Source organism: Sinocyclocheilus grahami, unplaced genomic scaffold (genome assembly GCF_001515645.1).
Source record: "Sinocyclocheilus grahami isolate Dianchi unplaced genomic scaffold, SAMN03320097.WGS_v1.1 scaffold484.1, whole genome shotgun sequence".
Lineage (NCBI taxonomy): Eukaryota > Metazoa > Chordata > Actinopteri > Cypriniformes > Cyprinidae > Sinocyclocheilus > Sinocyclocheilus grahami.
Genome location: NW_015505663.1, coordinates 328,387 through 347,680, shown reverse-complemented (window position 1 = coordinate 347,680; position 19,294 = coordinate 328,387). Strand labels below are relative to the sequence as shown.

Sequence of the window (19,294 nt, the reverse complement as noted above, 5' to 3'; positions counted from 1 at the left end):
TTTGAATAGTATTTTTATGTGTACTATTTTTATTCTAAAATAAAAAAAATAATGTTTTCTAAAATATACTGTGCTTCCTGACTTGAGACGAAACTTATTTTCAAGAACACTCTAATAATAATTAGAGTAATAAGCATTATAAATCTAATTCCTAACTGTAAATGATTAACTATCTGTATGAGAAAGCAAGTTATGGTTGAGGAAGTGAAGAGTGAAAGATAAAGAATTTGTAACTTAAATTGCTATGGAAAAAAATTATAATTTTATAGCTACTAAAGATGACTTTCTCAAATATGAAAATAGTGAAGTCACACGGTAACAGAGCAGAAACTTTTTTTTTTAATTGATTACTATTATTATTATTATTATAGATTTATTTTAGAAGTCAAGACTATTTAAATCTGTCAATTAAGGTCAATCTCATTATTATACCAGTAGTAAGTAATAAAGAGGAAAACAGCACTCTTTCCTGGGAAAGGGCCATAAGGACTTGAATTATATTGCATATTGCATAAAAAAGGAAAAAGAAACATGTAAAGCATAGATTACCTAACAAGATTTAAGAAGGAATATCCTTTCTGATACTGGAACAACATCATACTTCCTGATCAGATTTTAGTTTTAAGTTTATGGTTTAGAGCTTGGTTCAGGCTGAACAACATAATCTCTCTGATTTCAAGTGTTGGTTAGGATTATGTTTATAAAACTATAATTGTGTGATTGGAATGTGGTTCCTGGACAAACACAGGATATTGATCCAGGAACAAGTTCTATTTGGTAAAATTTTCATTCTATTCCACAAAATGGAAGCTGTTTGAATTATATAAGAGAAACGCATGTAAAAATAGATTATTGCACAATATATGTGGTGCACTTGTTGACTTAGTAACTGAGCCAACACTTGAAATTGAAGCATTTAATCAATCTGGATATGAGTAATCACAAATTCTGGCAAAGGAAATACAGTAGCAGGAAATGTACATGGACCTTTGGACTTACAACACAATACATAAATTGGTCATAACATTTCATAAACATTCAATCAAATCACAACAATGGCACGTTTTAATGCCTGCACTAAGTACATAGGCTAATGGAAACATTCACAGCACGAAATGGAAAAAGTATGTGAATAAGCAAATAAGCTGTTAAAATGGCGTGACGAGACTAACCTGCTAACCTAGAGACCAAACAATAAGACGAGATTGAAAGTGTAGGTTAGAGTGTCACTCCACTCTAAAAAAAAAAATCAAAATTTTTGAAACTGTGATGTTCATTAGTCTTAATGGAGAAGTTAATCACTGTGACTTGTATGCAGTAATTCATAACAAATTCACGTAGTTCACATACTTTTTCCTGCAGCTCTATTTTTTGTTTCCTTCTCTAGAACGCATGTAAATAAGGAAGAATGACTCAAAAAATCATGTGATAAAATCCATCAATGATTAAAGCTCGCAAAGACATCCCAGAATATCTGTGATAAGACTAATGACAACCCACTCATCAACAAACCAGACTATATAAAGCACTCAAGATGCATCTGAAAACGAACTAACCAAAATGCAGCCCTTTGGCAGACACTATGTGGTGGTCAGGCCTCTGTTTTCAGAGGATTCCTTCGCAGAGCAGCACGAGAGGATCAACAGGAACCGCAGAACTCTACGGCACCATCTGAAAGACTATTTCACGTAAGAATTCAATAATACATTCATAACAGCAGGTCCTTTAAACTGAAATATGGGAACTTATCAGAAGCACGTTTGAAGTTGTGATGTTACTGAGATCATGCGTGGATCCAACAGGAACCTTTAGCGAATTGTGTTCATCTCGTTTGCACTGTAGTTGTGATACAAATCGTGCAAAGAATGCAGCTCTTTCCCTTCTTTCAATCATTGGATGGATGAAGAACTACAACATCAAAGAATGGCTGCTGGGTGAAATTGTTTCAGGCATCAGCACTGGGCTAGTGGCAGTGCTACAAGGTATCACATTTAACATCCATAGTGTTTGGCTAAAATCATTTTTGGAAGACTTTGTAAATTCTGTAAAACAGAAACACGTCATAAAAATGTGTAATTACACCACCTCATTGGATTATTTTGTATCAGGACTTGCATTCTCTTTGCTGGCCTCTTTACTTCCGGGATATGGACTGTACACTGCATTCTTCCCTGCAATAATCTACTTCTTTTAGGGCACCTCCAGACACCTGTCAGTAGGTGTGTGATATGCATGCATTTACATGGTACACCATAAAAAACTATTTTTTGAAGCGTTAAATAAAACAATGATTAGTGGAGTATGCTGTACATTTCTATTTGAAAATTAAATGTAATGCTGTAGCTTAGGTGAAATTTACTAGCAATTTCTGAGTGAAAACACTTTCTACACCACTCCTTCAATGTACAGGTGCATCTCAATAAATTAGAATGTCGTGGAAAAGTTCATTTATTTCTGTAATTCAACTCAAATTGTGAAACTCGTGTATTAAATAAATTCAATGCACACAGACTGAAGTAGTTTAAGTCTTTGGTTCTGTTAATTGTGATGATTTTGGCTCACATTTAACAAAAGCCCACCAATTCACTATCTCAACAAATTAGAATATGGTGACATGCCAATCAGCTAATCAACTCAAAACACCTGCAAAGGTTTCCTGAGCCTTCAAAATGGTCTCTCAGTTTGGTTCACTGGGCTACACAATCATGGGGAAGACTGCTGATCTGACAGTTGTCCAGAAGACAATCATTGACACCCTTCACAAGGAGGGTAAGCCACAAACATTCATTGCCAAAGAAGCTGGCTGTTCACAGAGTGCTGTATCCAAGCATGTTAACAAAAAGTTGAGTGGAAGGAAAAAGTGTGAAAGAAAAAGATGCACAACCAACCGAGAGAACCACAGCCTTATGAGGATTGTCAAGCAAAATCAATTCAAGAATTTGAGTGAACTTCACAAGAAATGGACTGAGGCTGGGGGCAAGGCATCAAGAGCCACCACACACAAACGTGTCAAGGAATTTGGCTACAGTTGTCATATTCCTCTTGTTAAGCCACTCCTGAACCACAGACAACGTCAGAGGCGTCTTACCTGGGCTAAGGAGAAGAAGAACTGGACTGTTGCCCAGTGGTCCAAAGTCCTCTTTTCAGATGAGAGCAAGTTTTGTATTTCATTTGGAAACCAAGGTCCTAGAGTCTGGAGGAAGGGTGGAGAAGCTCATAGCCCAAGTTGCTTGAAGTCCAGTGTTAAGTTTCCACAGTCTGTGATGATTTGGGGTGCAATGTCATCTGCTGGTGTTGGTCCATTGTGTTTTTTGAAATATGCAAGTTCAAATTCTTCCCTTTTAATGTACTAGCAATGTAGACATTTTATTACAAAGCTCTATATGACTTTTCAGTGAATATATCAAACATTTGTTATTTGATTTCAGACTCTGGTGGACGTTTTTAGTCGAATCACTAACACGTATGTGGCCGACCTGGTGACATCTATTGTGATCATGGCGCTGGTGCTTATTGTGAAGGAGATCAATGACAGATTCAAGTCGAAACTCCCTGTGCCGATACCTATAGAAGTCATCGTGGTTGGTATAATTACTGAGTATGGCTGCATTAATACAAAATATATAACTTCTTTATCGAACTTCACCACTTCATGTAAATCAACCCAACAGACTGTTATCGCTTGTGTAGTCTCTTATGCATTAAACTTCCAAGAGCGATTTGATGTAGTCGTGGTTGGGGAGATGGTAAACTGGTAAGATTCTAACTATACGTCATCTACAATACTGAAAACATAAAAAGTGCTGTAATGCATATTTTAAATGGGAGGAGATATATCTATAATTATTAGAAATTATTATTAATTTAATAATAATAAGTCAATAATATAATATTATAGAGTAATAATAAGATTGAATCTTATTATTGAATAATAATAATAATACATTGTATGATATGATATATTACATCTCCCTTTCTAAGATATGAAACACCCATTGCTTCAAATCTGGAAGTCATTAAGGAGAGTGCCATGGAGGCTATCCCAATGGCCATAGTAGGATTTGCCGTGGCTTTCTCAGTAGCTAAAGTCTACTCTGTCAAACACGACTACACGATTGATGGGAACCAGGTCAGCTGAGGCTCTATTCACTACAAACAATGCAAATGATGTGATGCATATCTCAATTGGTATTTTGAAAATCAAAATGGACAGTTTTATACACTCACCTGCATGTAACAGGAGCTCATTGCCTTCGGGGTGAGCAACATGTTTGGGGCGTCTTTCCGATCATTTGCTGCCAGCACAGCCCTTTCTAGAACCGCCATACAAGAGAGCACAGGAGGGAAGACGCAGGTGAAACTCTCTCGCTATTCTTTGATCTAAAATCATCCATTGACTGCCTATATGAAATCAAAGAATGAATGGTTAATGTTTGTTTTATAACATTTGCAGATGATTGTGATTGTAGCAATAGGATTTCTGCTTGAGCCGTTGCCCAGGGTGAGAATTGTTATGTCTTTACTCTTTATATATGTAGTATGCAAACTCCATTAAGTAATATAGAGCTGAACTGACAGTTAAAACTCTCTATAAAACCCTTTTAGTCATATGTAGGACTCAATCTAATGAGTGTTATGCTTTTTTCAGTCTGTTCTGGGTGCTTTGGTCCTTATTAATCTGAAAGGCATGCTGATGCAGTTCAGAGAGCTGCCGTTCTTATGGAAGAATAACTGGCCTGATTTAGTGAGTTTCTGTTTTCATTACCACCAATTATTTTGTGAATGATCTTTGATTATCTGATCTAGAAGCAGTTTTAAAATCTCATTTGAAAACATGTACAGCAGGTACAGAGTCTTCAAGATCAGAAGTTCAAGTCCATGTGTCTGTTTTTTGTAGGTGACCTGGGTGGTGACCTTAGTGGCCTCTCTTTTCCTGGGGCTGGATTTGGGGTTGGCTGTGGGTCTCGGAGCAGAATTGTTCACTGTGGTCCTCAGGACTCAATTGTGAGTGTGGATTCATGACACCTACAAATGAATCCGTAACACATCAAGAATATTGCCGTGTTGATTTTTTTTACTGACCTTGCATGATAATATTTTGTATACTGCAGCCCACGCGGTTCCCTCCTGGCCAATATCACAGGAACTGACATCTACAGGGATCGCAAAGACTACAGCTCTGTGAGTGCTGATCTCATTTTTCCTTCCTCTAGTCTAGAACAGTGGTTTTCAACCAGGGGGGCCTCAGCAAATTTCCAAGAAGCCCACAGGGTAACCTATAGGGGGAAGGGATATATATATATATATATATGAAGAGTATATTTGCAAAAACAGATAACTCCTTTTTAATTTTCAAAAATCATGTTTTTTATTATGTAATCATGTTTTTATTGTGTTTTATCGTGTCAGTTAGCTGTAATTTTTTGTTATTTTTTAACCTAATCAAAATAACCCAACTGCAGTTTGATTGAGATTAATTGGAATGCACAATGAAAAAACATGATTTTTGAGAATTGTTAAAAACAGAGTTATCTGTTTTTGCAAATGAACTCTTCATATATCCCCCTCCCCTCAATAACTACTGTTTTAATTGAAGGACATTCAGAATCAGAACCTTGACTCTTCTGGAATTACTAAATAAATAACGTTTGAAAACAAGCACCATTGTCATAAATACAGAAGAAACACCAGAGCAAATAATACCAGAGCCAATAATACCGGGGCCTCTGAATATTTTGTTTGACAATGTGGTGACTTTGAGTCAAAAGTGTTGAAAACCACTGCTTTAGATTTTTCTCTCTTGTACAAGTACAAAAACATAAATCTTGTTTTAATGTGATTTTGTTCTATTTTACATTTACGAACCTGATGGAGTGAAAATATTCAATTTACTTTGCTAATTTTGATTTCTTCAAAGACAAACTGGTCCAAGCAGTAAGTTTCTTTTTATTTTAAAGATATGGGTGGGTTTTAATCCCCTAAAAGTGTTGAAGAAAAGGAACAAAGCTCTGCAAAAGATCAGAAAAATGTTGCGTAACGGGGAACTGGAGGTTTCATCTGTACGTCCTTACTATTGATATAATTTATCTATGTTGTTTTGTATATGCTACCATTCAGACATTTGATCACATTTCACACACTAAAAATTATTTTTACGACTAGTTTGACAGGATAATAAAGGACATTATCCTACCTCCTCTACTATTTTATTTATCTGTTTTTAATGGATCGATTTGACAGGATAATTAATGATACTATCCCACTTCCCACAACTTTTGTTGTTATGTTTCAAATAATCTTTTCAAAAAACTTTTAAAAATGTAACTTTATTTTTTATTTTTAATGAATTATTTTTTCTTTTACATTAATTCTTTTACTTATTTTATAGTGGTGACCTCAACCACTTTAGTGACTTTACTATTATTCTAAAACATAAAAAGTATAAAGTAACAATAATAGTAAACTAATAGAATGAAAGAATGAGTATACATTTTTTCTCCTCATAAATAGCACAACATGAAATCAGAAAAACTTGTTCTTGTATGATTTGAAATGCCTGTGGTCCCAATAATTACATCCTTTCCTGATCTAGAGAGGCCTAAAGGTGAGACAACCATCAGTTGACACTTCAGAGGACGACAACAGCGCGGAGGGTCTGGACCAGCCCACTGATTTCTCTGGCCTTCGAATCCAGGTGAACTGGAACACAGAATTGCCTGCCAACATCTCTGTCCCTCCTGTGAACATCCACAGTTTGGTCCTGGACTTCTCTGCGGTCTCATTTCTTGATATATCTGCTCTCAAGGGTCTTAAAGCTGTAAAATAGCTTACTATGAGATACAGCGTACTGTATATTTCCACTGGATTTGACCCTGAAAGAGTTTATTCCAGGGGTGCCCAAACTCGGTCCTGGAGGGCCGGTGTCCAGCAGAGTTTAGCTCCAGCTTGCCTCAACACACCTGCCGGGAAGTTTCTAGTATGCCTAGTAAGACCTTGATTAGCTTCAGGTGTGTTTGATTAGGGTTGGAGCTAAACTCTGCAGGACACCGGCCCTCCAGGACCGAGTTTGGGCACCCCTGGTTTATACGAATCGAGGTTGACGTCTACATAGTTTTGTGTGATGGTAAAACAAGCTCCAATAAATTTTCCTCATTACCAGCCATCTTATTTCAAAACCTCTTCATTAAAACAACTCTGGTCTCGTTACAGTGTACATCATGGAGAAACTTCAACGATGTTCATTGTTTGATGACGAGATTAAGACGTCCATCTTTTACCCCACACTACATGATGCCATGTTGCACATTCTGGAAATGCATCCAGATCATGGAGAACTAGAAAAGGTGCATAAGATGATTCATTTTGATTAAAATATTGAGATAATATTTTATATTTGACTTCCATCAACCATCAGCTGTCAAGGTTCTAAGTAATTCATACTGATCTATGACTATCTGTGTTGTGATGTTTGCAGGATCTAAACATAAACTACGAAGTCATTCAGAGAGACAGTATAACTGTGTGAGGAACAGACGATTGTGAGCTAAAACCCCCTGCTGAAACACGTATTTTGTAGGCCTATATTTCAGTCTGGCCAGTGGCTGTTTTGAGAAGAATGCACTATTTTAGCTTACAGTAACATATATTCATTGTTACCATGTTTACTGGTGATTTAGTGGAAGTAAATGAATTCATGTTGTTTGTGGTTTAGTGACAGGTGGACAAACTGTCACAAGGGGCGAGGAGAAGCATTACACGTGTAATTGATTTAGACTACTTTTTCTTGCTATTGAGTTTTGAATAAGATTAAGACATCACTAATGAATGAAAACAATTCCTTTCTTACAAACAAAAGCGGTCCTACTTCACCAGTTACTTACTCGATGGTCATCTAAAGCCGCATGTGTTCCTACTCAGAGAGCAGTCTACCTGTACAGGTGATTTCCAGCTCTTTATTCTCCACAGTCCAGAAAATGTTTCCTCCTTGATGTGTGAAGACAAGGAAAGTAATGTAAAAATGCTGAAACTGTAACGTATTGTTTAGTTTTTAAAGCGCACAAAACGTTCCTCAGGGCTGCGGATGGATTTCTGAAGTCGCTATTTAGTCGACCAATCAAAATCTGGCCGAGCGTGACGCGATACAAAGGTACTTGTTTCAATGCTTTAATAATTGACTTAATGATTGCTCCTTTCCAACAAAACTGTATGCCACAGTGCCTATGTTAGTCATTACATTTGTATATTTATGTTGGATTAGAACTTTTCTGTAAAGTTTTTCAGAAATGCATAACCAATTTTCTCTCTGTCGAGAGTTTTGGACAGACCAACTAGACAATATTATATTAATGCATGTTACTTACTGTACTATGTATTTTTATGTATTTTGAAACAAAACTATCCAAACATGTAAGTACTTCTGATTTTACAATGAATGCATCTGTAAATCAAATTTAATTGAATAAAATAACTACACATTACCTGCCTTTTATTTTATATATAAAAAATGAAATGGTATATTTAGTTGGTGAATATGTAGAGTATTATGAGACACATGAAGGTTTTACAAAAATGGCAAACACAGCCAATTAAGCCATAATTACCAATGATCTATTTAAAAAACAAAATTATATATATATATATGATATACATAATCATGTTGTGTTTTTTGTAAATAACATTTACATTAGTCTTCAGAACAACTTTCAATTTAAGCGGGTCTGAATACTTTCCGTACCCACTGTATATATATGATATACATAATCATGTTGTGTTTTTTGTAAATAACATTATTTCCATTAGTCTTCAGAACAACTTTCAGAACCCCTAAAAAAAGACAAAGACTGAAACTCAAAAAGTTCTTTTTTGTCATATTAATAAAAAAGTTAAATTTAAGGCACTAGATGAGATACTAGATAACGAACGCAATAAAACACATTTAATTTGTACATTTCATTTTGATTACATTCAAGAAACAACACATTCAACAATCAACAAAAGCCCCTAAAAGCAGCATGTATGGGCTAAATTATTAAAAAGCAAATGTTTGAATCTGATGACAACAAGATTTAAAACACCATTCAGTACTGATCTTTATTATACAGTTAATTGTTTCAGACTATAAAATATCCATTCGAATCCCTGCCAGGTTTACATACTAAATCCCTTTATTTAGCAACAACAAAACCACGTTATTACTGGTAATACGGTCTGTAGCGGCCCTGATCGGGGTGATGTGGCCCCGGCATCTGTCCCTGTGGAGGGGGACCCTGCATTCTAGGAGGGGGACCCCTGGGTGCCGGCCACATTCCTGGACTCAAGCCCCCAGGCTGGTTGAATGGTGGGCTGAGTGTGCTCTTGTCCTCGGGAAACTGGGGGTTGTAATGGTGGGGAGGCGGGGCACTGACAGGGGGACCGCCATGCTGAGGGGGTGGCCCTGGAGGAGGATGGTTCATAAAGGGGGGCATCTGACCAATGAGGTGTCCGGGAGGCGGGGTGATGGGAGGGGGAACAGATGACAGTGGAGGAGGGGCCTGGTTAAAAACCATGTGAGGTGTGTTTGAGCCCTGTCCTGGGTGTGGCATGGGGTGACTGATTGGGGGAGGGGGCGGCGGGGGGCCGTAGTGCTGCTGAGGAGGTGCCATCATGTGATGTGGATGGGTCACAACGGGCTGACCTGGATAGTCTCCTGGGTGATGGTGAGGGGGCGGAGCATTGCCGGGCTGGGGGAGGGGGTCACGGGATGGTCCGGAGCTCGCGGAATCATCCTGGATGGGAACCGTGATGAGGTTGCTGTGCTTCCGCGTGGTGACGGTCGAGATGCGGAAGGTCTCCTGAGGGAGAGAGCGGGATGGTCCCATGTCTCCAGGCGGTTGGCCTTGCGGAGGTCGGAGATCATCATGGGAGGAAGAGGGAGGCTGACTGTAGGGGTCGTGTCCTGGATGAGCCAGAGGAGAAGGGATGAGCACATGGGGTTTTGGCAGGTGAGGCGGGGGCACACGGAAGCGGTCGGACACCTCCGAGGCGGGAGGAAGGTGGAGAGGGTCAGAGCGGCTGCTGGAGTTCTTGCTGGACCGCATGTGCCGGTGGTTGATGTGAGCCTGCAGGTCTCTCTGGGACAAATAGGTGCGTTTGCAACCCTGAACGATACTACACATGTAGAGAGAGCCACGCTGGCACTGTTCAATCCGCTGGACCAGGTCTGTACAGCTGTACATGTTTAGACTGGGAACAGAGAGGACATATGTAGGTATTGTACATATTGTAAGTCGCTTTGGATAAAAGCGTCTGCTAAATGATTAACGTAAATATGCAAAAGTAACATCAATAAAACACTGACAAGTACAAACAAGGCCTGGACAATATATTAAATATTCAATTTAAAAAGGCAATTTAAAATTGAGCAACACTGAGAATTCTGTGTTTATTTTGGCCGTTACGAGTTGACTTGTTTCACAACCCCTTTTGTCTTGTGAATAGTTTTTCTAAAATGGTGCTAACAATGAGGAGATCAAATTCACAGAATCAATTCGTAACACTGATTCAGCATTTTTCAAAAATGTTCACCAAAGCCCCAAAATGGTATTATAGTTTTGAGTTTTAATACAAAATATATGTAGGTAAATATTACAGTGGATTACTGTGCTTAAATACTACTTTCATTAAATATGGAAAACATTTCACTATTATTTTAACAAGACTTTTACTGTATTTTGCAATTTACTACGTGCATAAAACATTTTGAATTTGCTTGCCTTACTATAGAAAACCGTTCAATATAGAGGAATCATTCTATCCATCTATCTATATATAAAAATATAAAATTACTTAAAATTAAGATATAATTTGCTCACCAAGGCTGCATTTATTTGATCAAAAATACGGTAAAAAAGAGACATATTGTGCAATCTTATTACAATTTAAAATAATTGCTTAGTTTTATATATTTTAAAATGCTGATTTGCTGCTTAGGAAAGATTTCTTATTATCATCTTATTTTAAATAGAAATCTTTTGTAATATTATAAATGTCTTTAGTGTCACTTTTGATCAATTAAATTGCATTCTTGTGGAATAAAAGAAATAATATCTCAACCCTGAACTTCTGAATGGTAGTGTGTATCAACCAGCCATATATCTGCATCAAGATATTAATTATTCTCTATTATAGTATAGAAAGATTGTACAAGTCTGTATTTGTAGAGACAAAAACTGCTGCTTCTTACCCTGGACACATCTTATCACCCTTCCTTTCATGATGTAATGCACACTCATAGCAGAAAACGTGCTTACATGGGATCTGGAAAGAAATTAATGAATTAAGTCATGGTAATATTAACTTGTCACCAAAAAAGCTGTCACTTGCAGATTGTATGCATTCATTATAAACGTCAACTATTCTCACCATACGGCCGTATGCCTTAATTGGCAGTCCACATTTGTCACAGAAATGAGCAGGTGTCTCATCTTTTTCACCGATCAAATTTAGCTAGAAAAACACACAGAGAGAGAGAGAGAGAGAGAGATCACAACTCTTTAACATAAGCAGCATCTGAGAGGTGGGTAAATTACTCTTATACAATGTAGCCTTTACCTTGTAATCCCAGTACAGCTGCTGTGGGAACCGACGCTGGCTCGCAAATGCGTCTCCAGCTTTCACGCCAAAATCAAATCGGTCCTCCTGCTTGAAATTCAACCCTTCTAGCAGAAACACAGGTCAGAAAAAAGCCCCATTTGCAGTGTATCATAATATCTAATCATATGCTTGTGAAAAATGCAATATACAAACTATTTGAAAAGAAAAATATAGACACAATACCTTCCTCTCCAGAATGGGCTTTGGACGGTAACCGTCCCACTGGTCTTTGGGGTCGTGGGGCAGGTTTATTCCTGGCCTGTTTGGGAAGAAGTTTGATTGGGATCCTCCTCCTGACATCAGGACCACCTAACGGCCCATCCGTACCCTGCATATCATTGTCTACACGGGAAAAAAAGACAAATTAATAGTTTATTTTGACCTTCATTAGGTATTAATACAGAAACGTTTTGATTTTAACCTATCAACAGACTGACTAATCTGAGTAACGATAGAGTTTTATAAAATATTACTCCGTGCAGCCTGTATCGATTCGTGGCCATTATACTTACATAATCGATAAAACATTGTGCTTAAATAAGACTTGATATTGATGTGAGGTTGATACTGATACTAACGTGAACGATCTCATGTAACGTTAAGTAGTAAAGCAGCATGGCAACGGGCAGAATACAGCGCGGGAGGGAGAGAGAGAACAAGAATAAATGAACCAATTGTATTTACCAGCAGAACAGCCAGGTGGCGTTGTATACATTAAGGTGAATGAATGAAACAAAAGTACACCGGCCATTACTGAGCACATCTCAATGCTTACCAGAGAGAGAAAGGAGATTGGGTTTTTGAAATGTAAGAAAGGTCCAGATCCGCTATGCCTGCTTTTTGGCCCAGCAGACTGAATTAAGACATGAGCTCATGCATCTAAATGGTTTAGATCTGTGTTTAATGAATGAATGTAGTAGTGATATCAGTCCCTTTAGTGTCCTCTATTGGCCAGAAATGAAAGTGATATCGCTTCCTGACTGTAAAGCTGCAGGTGTGGCTGCAGGTGATCACTGTACTGAGACACATCACAGGAAGAGACCGAGATTAAAGGACGCTGCTGTAAGTATGAGAAAATATTTATTATACTATTACTACAAATACTAACAAATTTGCCTTATATTAAAATTATATATTAAAATGTTGCAGGGCGGCGTCCATTTTAATCTACAAACAAGGTATGATCTTTCTTTTGTTTTCCATTATGCACCTGTCTTTTGTTATCAAGCCAAATGGGAACATGTTGGGCGCAGACAGTAAATAAATTCACAATGAAACATACAAATAGTTATATATTAAAAAATCTTGAAAACATTCAGCTGCAAGCTTGAGGATACAAACTAGTATTTTGTAGATATATAAAGATGGCCTTATATTTAAATGAAAAATGTTTTTGATGTGAAAGTTCAGATTAAGTGGTAAAGAAAGCTTTTAGAAATGTAAAAATCCAAAATTAGGATTATTTCAAATTATTTTTGAGGTTTTCCTGGTCTCGGGATGATGACTGAAGTCTCCAGAAATTTCTGCGTCACAGTTTATTTTGACATAATAGTCTGCATTATTACACAAAAAAAACATTATTCACACTCCGTTTTAGGTTTTACATCAATATACATGTACAATATACATATATGTAATTGTTAAAAAAAAAAATCAGTTTGTTCGCCATTGAGCAGTTTGGCTGATTTGAATGAGCATTTGCATCAAACCTGATGTTTTCAACAGTCACATGAAGGAGAATGAAAACACGTTTGCTTTCTCTTACTAGACCCTCATAAATGATAAATGTGTTGATTATTTATACTATAAACAATCAAAATGTATTTTAATCACATACTCTTTCATAACATCAACGAGCACTGAGTCAGCTTTTATGGTGCTTTGTGAGCTGTGCATATCTGTGTCCTTCCATTTTTTATTACCACCGAGACCAGAGTCCTCTAGCATTGCAGGAAGTTGTGTTTATGGCTACAGGTGTTTTTCGAAACTTGATTGTACGTGCAATGAGGTCATGTTCTATGGCAGCAACAGACAAAGACACACCCAGTGTCCTCAGGTCACATAGCCTGTGTGTTTACAGAGTGACAGAATTCGTTGAAAGCAATAGCTGCAGGATCAGGTCACGTGAGACCATAAAGAGCAGGACGCAATAACAAAGTCCTCTTCCTCCACACAAACAAAATAAAGAACCGCAGCAGAGAAAGGAAATAGAAAATGGAATTTAGGCAAATGGAGGGCTAAATGTGATGCAAGAGACAGTTGAATTAGTTTCATAAACATGATGGCACACCTTTCAGAACACGATGGTGGAAGAAACGAAACAGCGGAGAAACGCCACATCCCTCCAGGCTGGACCTGGTGAGGTAGACCACAACACTCTCTATACCATCAACATGAGGTAATCTTTTGATCAGAAGTATTTATATTGTAAAATACAATACAGTATTTTACACACAAGTCTTTTTTGGTCTGAATATCAAGAGTTTCCCAGCTTATTGGACGCCAGCTGGCTCAGATAGGGGACCAGTTGGACTACAAATGGCGTGAACAACTGCCTGTCCAATTGTGGTGGCCCCTGAATTTTGGAATTTATTCTTATGCCCTAACCAGGAGAGCGTTCGCTGGGTGAGTTGAGAGCATTTAGAGATGCTAAATGCTCTAAACATTTAGCATCTCTAAACCCCACAGCGGAGAAACGCCACATCCCTCCAGGCTGGACCTGGTGAGGTAGACCACAACACTCTCTATACCATCAACATGAGGTAATCTTTTGATCAGAAGTATTTATATTGTAAAATACAATACAGTATTTTACACACAAGTCTTTTTTGGTCTGAATATCAAGAGTTTCCCAGCTTATTGGACGCCAGCTGGCTCAGATAGGGGACCAGTTGGACTACAAATGGCGTGAACAACTGCCTGTCCAATTGTGGTGGCCCCTGAATTTTGGGATTTATTCTTATGCCCTAACCAGGAGAGCGTTTGCTGGGTGAGTTGAGAGCATTTACCCCCCCCCAACATGAACATAAGCTTTAGGATGTTTCAGATGAAGATATTGAATAACATGAAAGGGTTACGAGTGGTTTAATTTCTATTCATGCTTATAATAATGAAACTGTCTTGAGCAGGATCTTCGGCAACGTCTGGGGGTCCAAAATTATGCCAATGTTGAGGACATCCTGGCTGGTTTCACAGCTTCAAAATGGCTGTCAGGAGGCCAAGAAGTGGGCATCCTGTGTAAGGACAATGTTTATTTGGGGTCTGTAAATATGTAAGGATCTTGGGTAAGCCAAGGCTGCATTTATTTGAACATTCAAAATATTATTATCATTTAAAATAACTTATTACCATCAATATTGAAAACAGTTGTGCTGCTTAATATTTTTGTGGAAACCACAACATTCTTTGATGAATAGAAAGTTCAAAAGAACAGTATTTATTTGGAATAGAATATTATTTTAAATGTCTTTACTGTCACTTTTGATCAATTAAACACATCCTTGCTGAATAAAAGTATTAATTTCTTTAAAAAAAAATGTAATCCTATTGACCCCAAACTTTTGAACATTAGTGCATTTAAAGTCAGTATTTGAGTGTTTCCACAGTTTTGAATGTATTTTTTTTAATTACTTTTCTGTCTGTTTTTAAGGATTTGTAAAGAATAATTGCACCCACAAAGCCCAATTTCTAGCCACATACTTATTGAGCCATGAATAACTATAAAATATGTTTACTACAGAAATTTCATTGTTTGTTTAGGATTTTGTTAATTTCAATGAATTTCTTTAGGCTTAAAAAATGTACACTAATTTTTTTTATATATTTTCAGGTCAGGTTTGACAGTGGCAACCCTGGTATTTAAGTGAAACTTACATTTTTTTTGTTTTCTTTTCTCAGGTATCCAACTTACACGTTCCTGACTGGTCTCGCAGCACCACATGCACACTAGCGTCTGCTTTACTTCTGGTCACTGTGTCTATCTTCCTAATAACTTGGAATGAATATGAAGGCTGAATGGTGACACTGAGAGGGTCAAGAGCTGGTCTTTGGCTCAAATGTAACCAAGGTTGATTTTTTTTTTTTTTTTATAAAACAGCTTATTTTGCATTCTCTTTTATAACTGATTTGAATGAAGTGCTGGTTCACATATATAAGTTCATATATGTGCAGGTGTTTGCAAGTCAAAGATAGTTTTTTGTGTGTGTGTGTGTTTTGGGTCTGTTGCTGGATAATTGGGCCAATGAATAGTCACCTCTTCCTCTAAAAGCATTTCTCTACTACTAAAGGAAGCTGGACTATCCAAACCAACAAGCGCAATAAAAATTTTCAAACGAAAACAAAGTGTTTGGCTTTTTTTGTTTTTATCTGAAAGAAGAAAACCAAATGTAACAATTTTACTGCAAATCACTGATCAGTCCTATGGCAGAACAACATCTACATGCGTATAGTTCTTAAAGGCTTTCATGTTGCACTTCTGTAGCGTTGAGCCCAATTGTCTACCAGGTCCCACCTCATAGGTGTGAGGAAACTCCTGCCCCTGGGCTCTTTCATAAATCTCATGTAGCGTCTGCTCCCATTTCACCGGAGACACCAGCTGTTTGGCCAGCTGATTGCGTACGTGCTTGTCATGCATGTAACGCTTGCCGTCCACATTGGAGTGCACACAGATCTCTGGCCGCCGTACCTCTATCTTTCTGAGGACGTCTCTTTGAGGCTCGACCGCTGGCTCCATCATTGCCGTGTGAAAGGCCCCGCTAACCGGCAGTAGTCGTGTTCTCATGAAGTTCAGCTCTCTGGAATGGTTTTGAAGGAAATCCAAAGCCTGTGTGGGAGACTGATTGTTAAAAGCACAGCAGGGCTTAACAGTCTGGACTTCATCTTTTCAGAAAATCAACATGAACTCAAAATTTACTTTTTTTTAAAGCATATTTCTGGTCTTATTGTAAATGATTCAGTAAAGTTGACCCAACTTCAATAGACAAAACAACACACCTAAAATATTTCACATGAACAAAGCTCTTTGTATGGATTCTTACCTCTCTGTGGCCAGCTATTACTCTCCCATCTGGAAAAAGGTAGTTGGCAATGGCGCACACAGGTTCTTGGATACCGAGAGACAAACAGTGCTCCCTAGCTTGGACGCAGGCGTATTTGTACTTGGCCTGAGGTTGGCCAATCACAGACAACATGCCACTAGATACTAGGTCAGAGGCCTTCTGCATCGCCTCTGCCCTCACCTTTACTGCAAACAAAGCTGTGAGCAGAGAACAGGACCATTATGATAAATTAATGTGGGTGAATCTTCTAATAACTGTCAGTAAGATGTTCAGGTTACATTTTACCCCAAAATCAAAAAAAAAAATAATAATAATATTTTGCATAAAAAAGAAGACTACTTTTAGGTATGCTGAGACTTTGTGGAATGCGAGGTAATTGTTATTACAATGCTTCTTACGGTATTGAAAAAAAACCTCATTAAAAATCAATGATATGTATGATGATGTACTCAAACATCATGATAGTATTTATTATACTGCCTTTAATTTATGCCGATTTAGAAGTTATAATAATAAATTAAATTAATAGTTATTTGTAATGAAAATTATCTTTGAGAATAACGGTGATAATAAGAATAATAATGAGAATAATACACGTATATGTGTGTATATAGGCTATATAATTTTAGTTAAGGTTTTAGCCATTTTGTTGTGCTCTTGCCATTCTGATTCTTTTTGAAATTCTATTTAACTTAAAATAAGCTGAAGTACTAAGATTACTAAAACTGAAATATAAATACATTTATTTCTATTTATGTCATCTAATATTTTTGTATTTGATGTCAGCTTTGCTTCAATTAACAAAAATGACTGTAATAGTCTGTTTTAGTTTTTAGTTAACGATAACAGTGAAATGTCTTAACTAATTACACGATCGTAGAGTTAAAATGTGCTGAAGTGTCATGATACAAATATAAATAAATCGTTTTTTTGTTTGTTTTTCTTAATGCAAAATACAATTTTAAAAATATCCACACAAAGGATAAATGTGATCCGGGTATGTTTCACACTTGTAAAAATGCCATTTAAATAACTAATTTAGTATGTTTAATAACAAGCTTTACCTTCAGCGAAGTTCATTGCGCCAGAGAAGACCAAAGCAGCAAATTCCCCAACACTGAAACCTGCTGCAGTCACACAGCTCTCAATAGCCTTTAGATGGGGGTCAATGAGTTTGACATTAATACTGACCACATATTAATCATACATGCATGCCACTGCCAGTCCTAACAGATTAGCTGCACACTGATCTTGTGGGTAACTTACAGCAGGATTTTCATGGTTCAGTCTTTCCACAGCAGCCAGTGAGCAAACAAACACAGCTGGCTGGCAATGAACAGTCTTCATCAGATCTTTCTCGGGACCATTTAAGCACAGAGACAGCAGGTCATAGCCAAGCACCTTCTCAGCTACAGCAAACATCTCTTTGACATTTGCATACTTCAGGAGTCCTTTTCCCATACCGACAAACTGACTGCCCTGCCCGGGGAACAGAAGGACAGACGCTTTCCCCGGAGCTCTCCGTGTTCTCCTGGGCTTCTCATCAGCTGAGATGGGAACATCTGACAGTCTCCTGCAAAGGTAGACAGTCGCCTTATTCCGAAACAACCGGACTCTACTACAACACCCGAGAGTAACGCGGAGATTCATGATCAAACCGGTTCTGTTCAAATGAAATTCAACACATATTTTTTTCAGAATGCACTCTTACTGCGAGCGGAGGTCGAATGCAAACAACGCGTAAGTTACTTGTGTCACACGTGTTTCTGCGATATCATGCTTTCATTAGATTATATCAAACGTTTAGAAAGTCAAAATCCTTCTTAAAACTACAGTAGCAGTTTCTGTGTTTCCCACATGTCATGTATTTTTCTTCTATTTGTTTTTCGGATGTAGTCTGGAAAACAAACAAGAGCACAGCGCCATCTCGTGTACTGGAGGTTTATATCTCCCTCAAAATCTAAAATATAACGTTTAATATTAAAATATATGAAATATATGGTCGTTGCTAAGTGTCAGGACTTTACACTTTAAAGTTGATTACAGCGTCTGTTTGACAAACTAATGGTTTGATATTAATATGATATTGGCCAGTGTTGCATTTGAGATTCCTGCAGTTTTCACCGTGATTTCTTGTTTAAGTTTAATTGAAAAGTCATTCAGTAGTCTGAAATAAGATATTTAAAGTGACAACATAACCCCTTTTGGTCAGCTTGTTCTTTTATGCCAAAAATCGTTCGGATATTAAGTAAAGATCACGTTCCATGAAGATATTTAGTAAATTTCCTACCATAAATATATCAAAAATGTATTATCATTAGTAATATGCATTGCTAAGAACTTCATTTGGATCAATTTAAAGGCGATTTTCTCGATATTTTGATGTTTTTTTTCACCCTCAGATTCCAGATTTTCAAATAGTTGTATCTCGGCCAAATATTGTCCTGTCCTAACAAACCATACATCAATGGAAAGCTTATTTATTCAAAAATGTACCCTTATGACTGGTTTTGTGTTCCAGGGACACACACACACACACAAACAAACAAACACGTATATATGTATATGTATGAAAATGTTGCTCTGAAATTTTGCAAACTACATAG

The 19,294-nt window shown here is 37.4% G+C and overlaps 3 protein-coding genes across 7 annotated transcripts; 1 reads left to right on the top strand and 2 right to left on the bottom strand.

Moving 5' to 3' along the window:
• The first annotated feature begins 1,115 nt into the window (after positions 1-1,115).
• On the top strand, positions 1,116-7,525 carry slc26a3.1 (solute carrier family 26 member 3). The gene is given in 16 exon segments (XM_071582296.1): positions 1,116-1,124; positions 3,429-3,581; positions 3,672-3,754; positions 3,982-4,129; positions 4,241-4,354; positions 4,418-4,501; positions 4,649-4,744; positions 4,898-5,004; positions 5,112-5,180; positions 5,855-5,884; positions 5,886-5,925; positions 5,958-6,059; positions 6,593-6,817; positions 7,066-7,123; positions 7,210-7,343; positions 7,475-7,525. Coding segments are annotated over 16 exon segments (1,503 nt in total).
• Positions 7,526-9,007: 1,482 nt separating this feature from the next.
• cbll1 (Cbl proto-oncogene-like 1, E3 ubiquitin protein ligase) lies at positions 9,008-16,384 on the bottom strand. 5 transcript variants are annotated; one of them, XM_016236219.1, is made up of 6 exons: positions 16,316-16,384; positions 11,815-11,973; positions 11,590-11,696; positions 11,401-11,484; positions 11,222-11,295; positions 9,008-10,221 (listed from the first exon to the last, which is right to left on the bottom strand). In XM_016236219.1, exons 2-6 carry the CDS (start codon positions 11,963-11,965, stop codon positions 9,192-9,194), a joined length of 1,446 nt encoding a protein of 481 aa, XP_016091705.1. In that variant the 5' UTR covers positions 11,966-11,973; positions 16,316-16,384; the 3' UTR covers positions 9,008-9,191. The 5 variants fall into 5 exon arrangements, with proteins under 5 accessions (XP_016091705.1, XP_016091706.1, XP_016091702.1 ...); XM_016236220.1 differs by lacking the exon at positions 16,316-16,384 and adding an exon at positions 12,407-12,426 and having other exon boundaries at positions 9,009-10,221; XM_016236216.1 differs by lacking the exon at positions 16,316-16,384 and adding an exon at positions 12,316-12,361 and having other exon boundaries at positions 9,009-10,221.
• Positions 15,830-18,592, bottom strand: mcat (malonyl CoA:ACP acyltransferase (mitochondrial)). The gene is made up of 4 exons (XM_016236221.1): positions 17,955-18,592; positions 17,753-17,840; positions 16,668-16,885; positions 15,830-16,453 (listed from the first exon to the last, which is right to left on the bottom strand). Exons 1-4 carry the CDS (start codon positions 18,336-18,338, stop codon positions 16,049-16,051), a joined length of 1,095 nt encoding a protein of 364 aa, XP_016091707.1. The 5' UTR covers positions 18,339-18,592; the 3' UTR covers positions 15,830-16,048.
• Between the last annotated feature and the right edge of the window lie 702 nt (positions 18,593-19,294).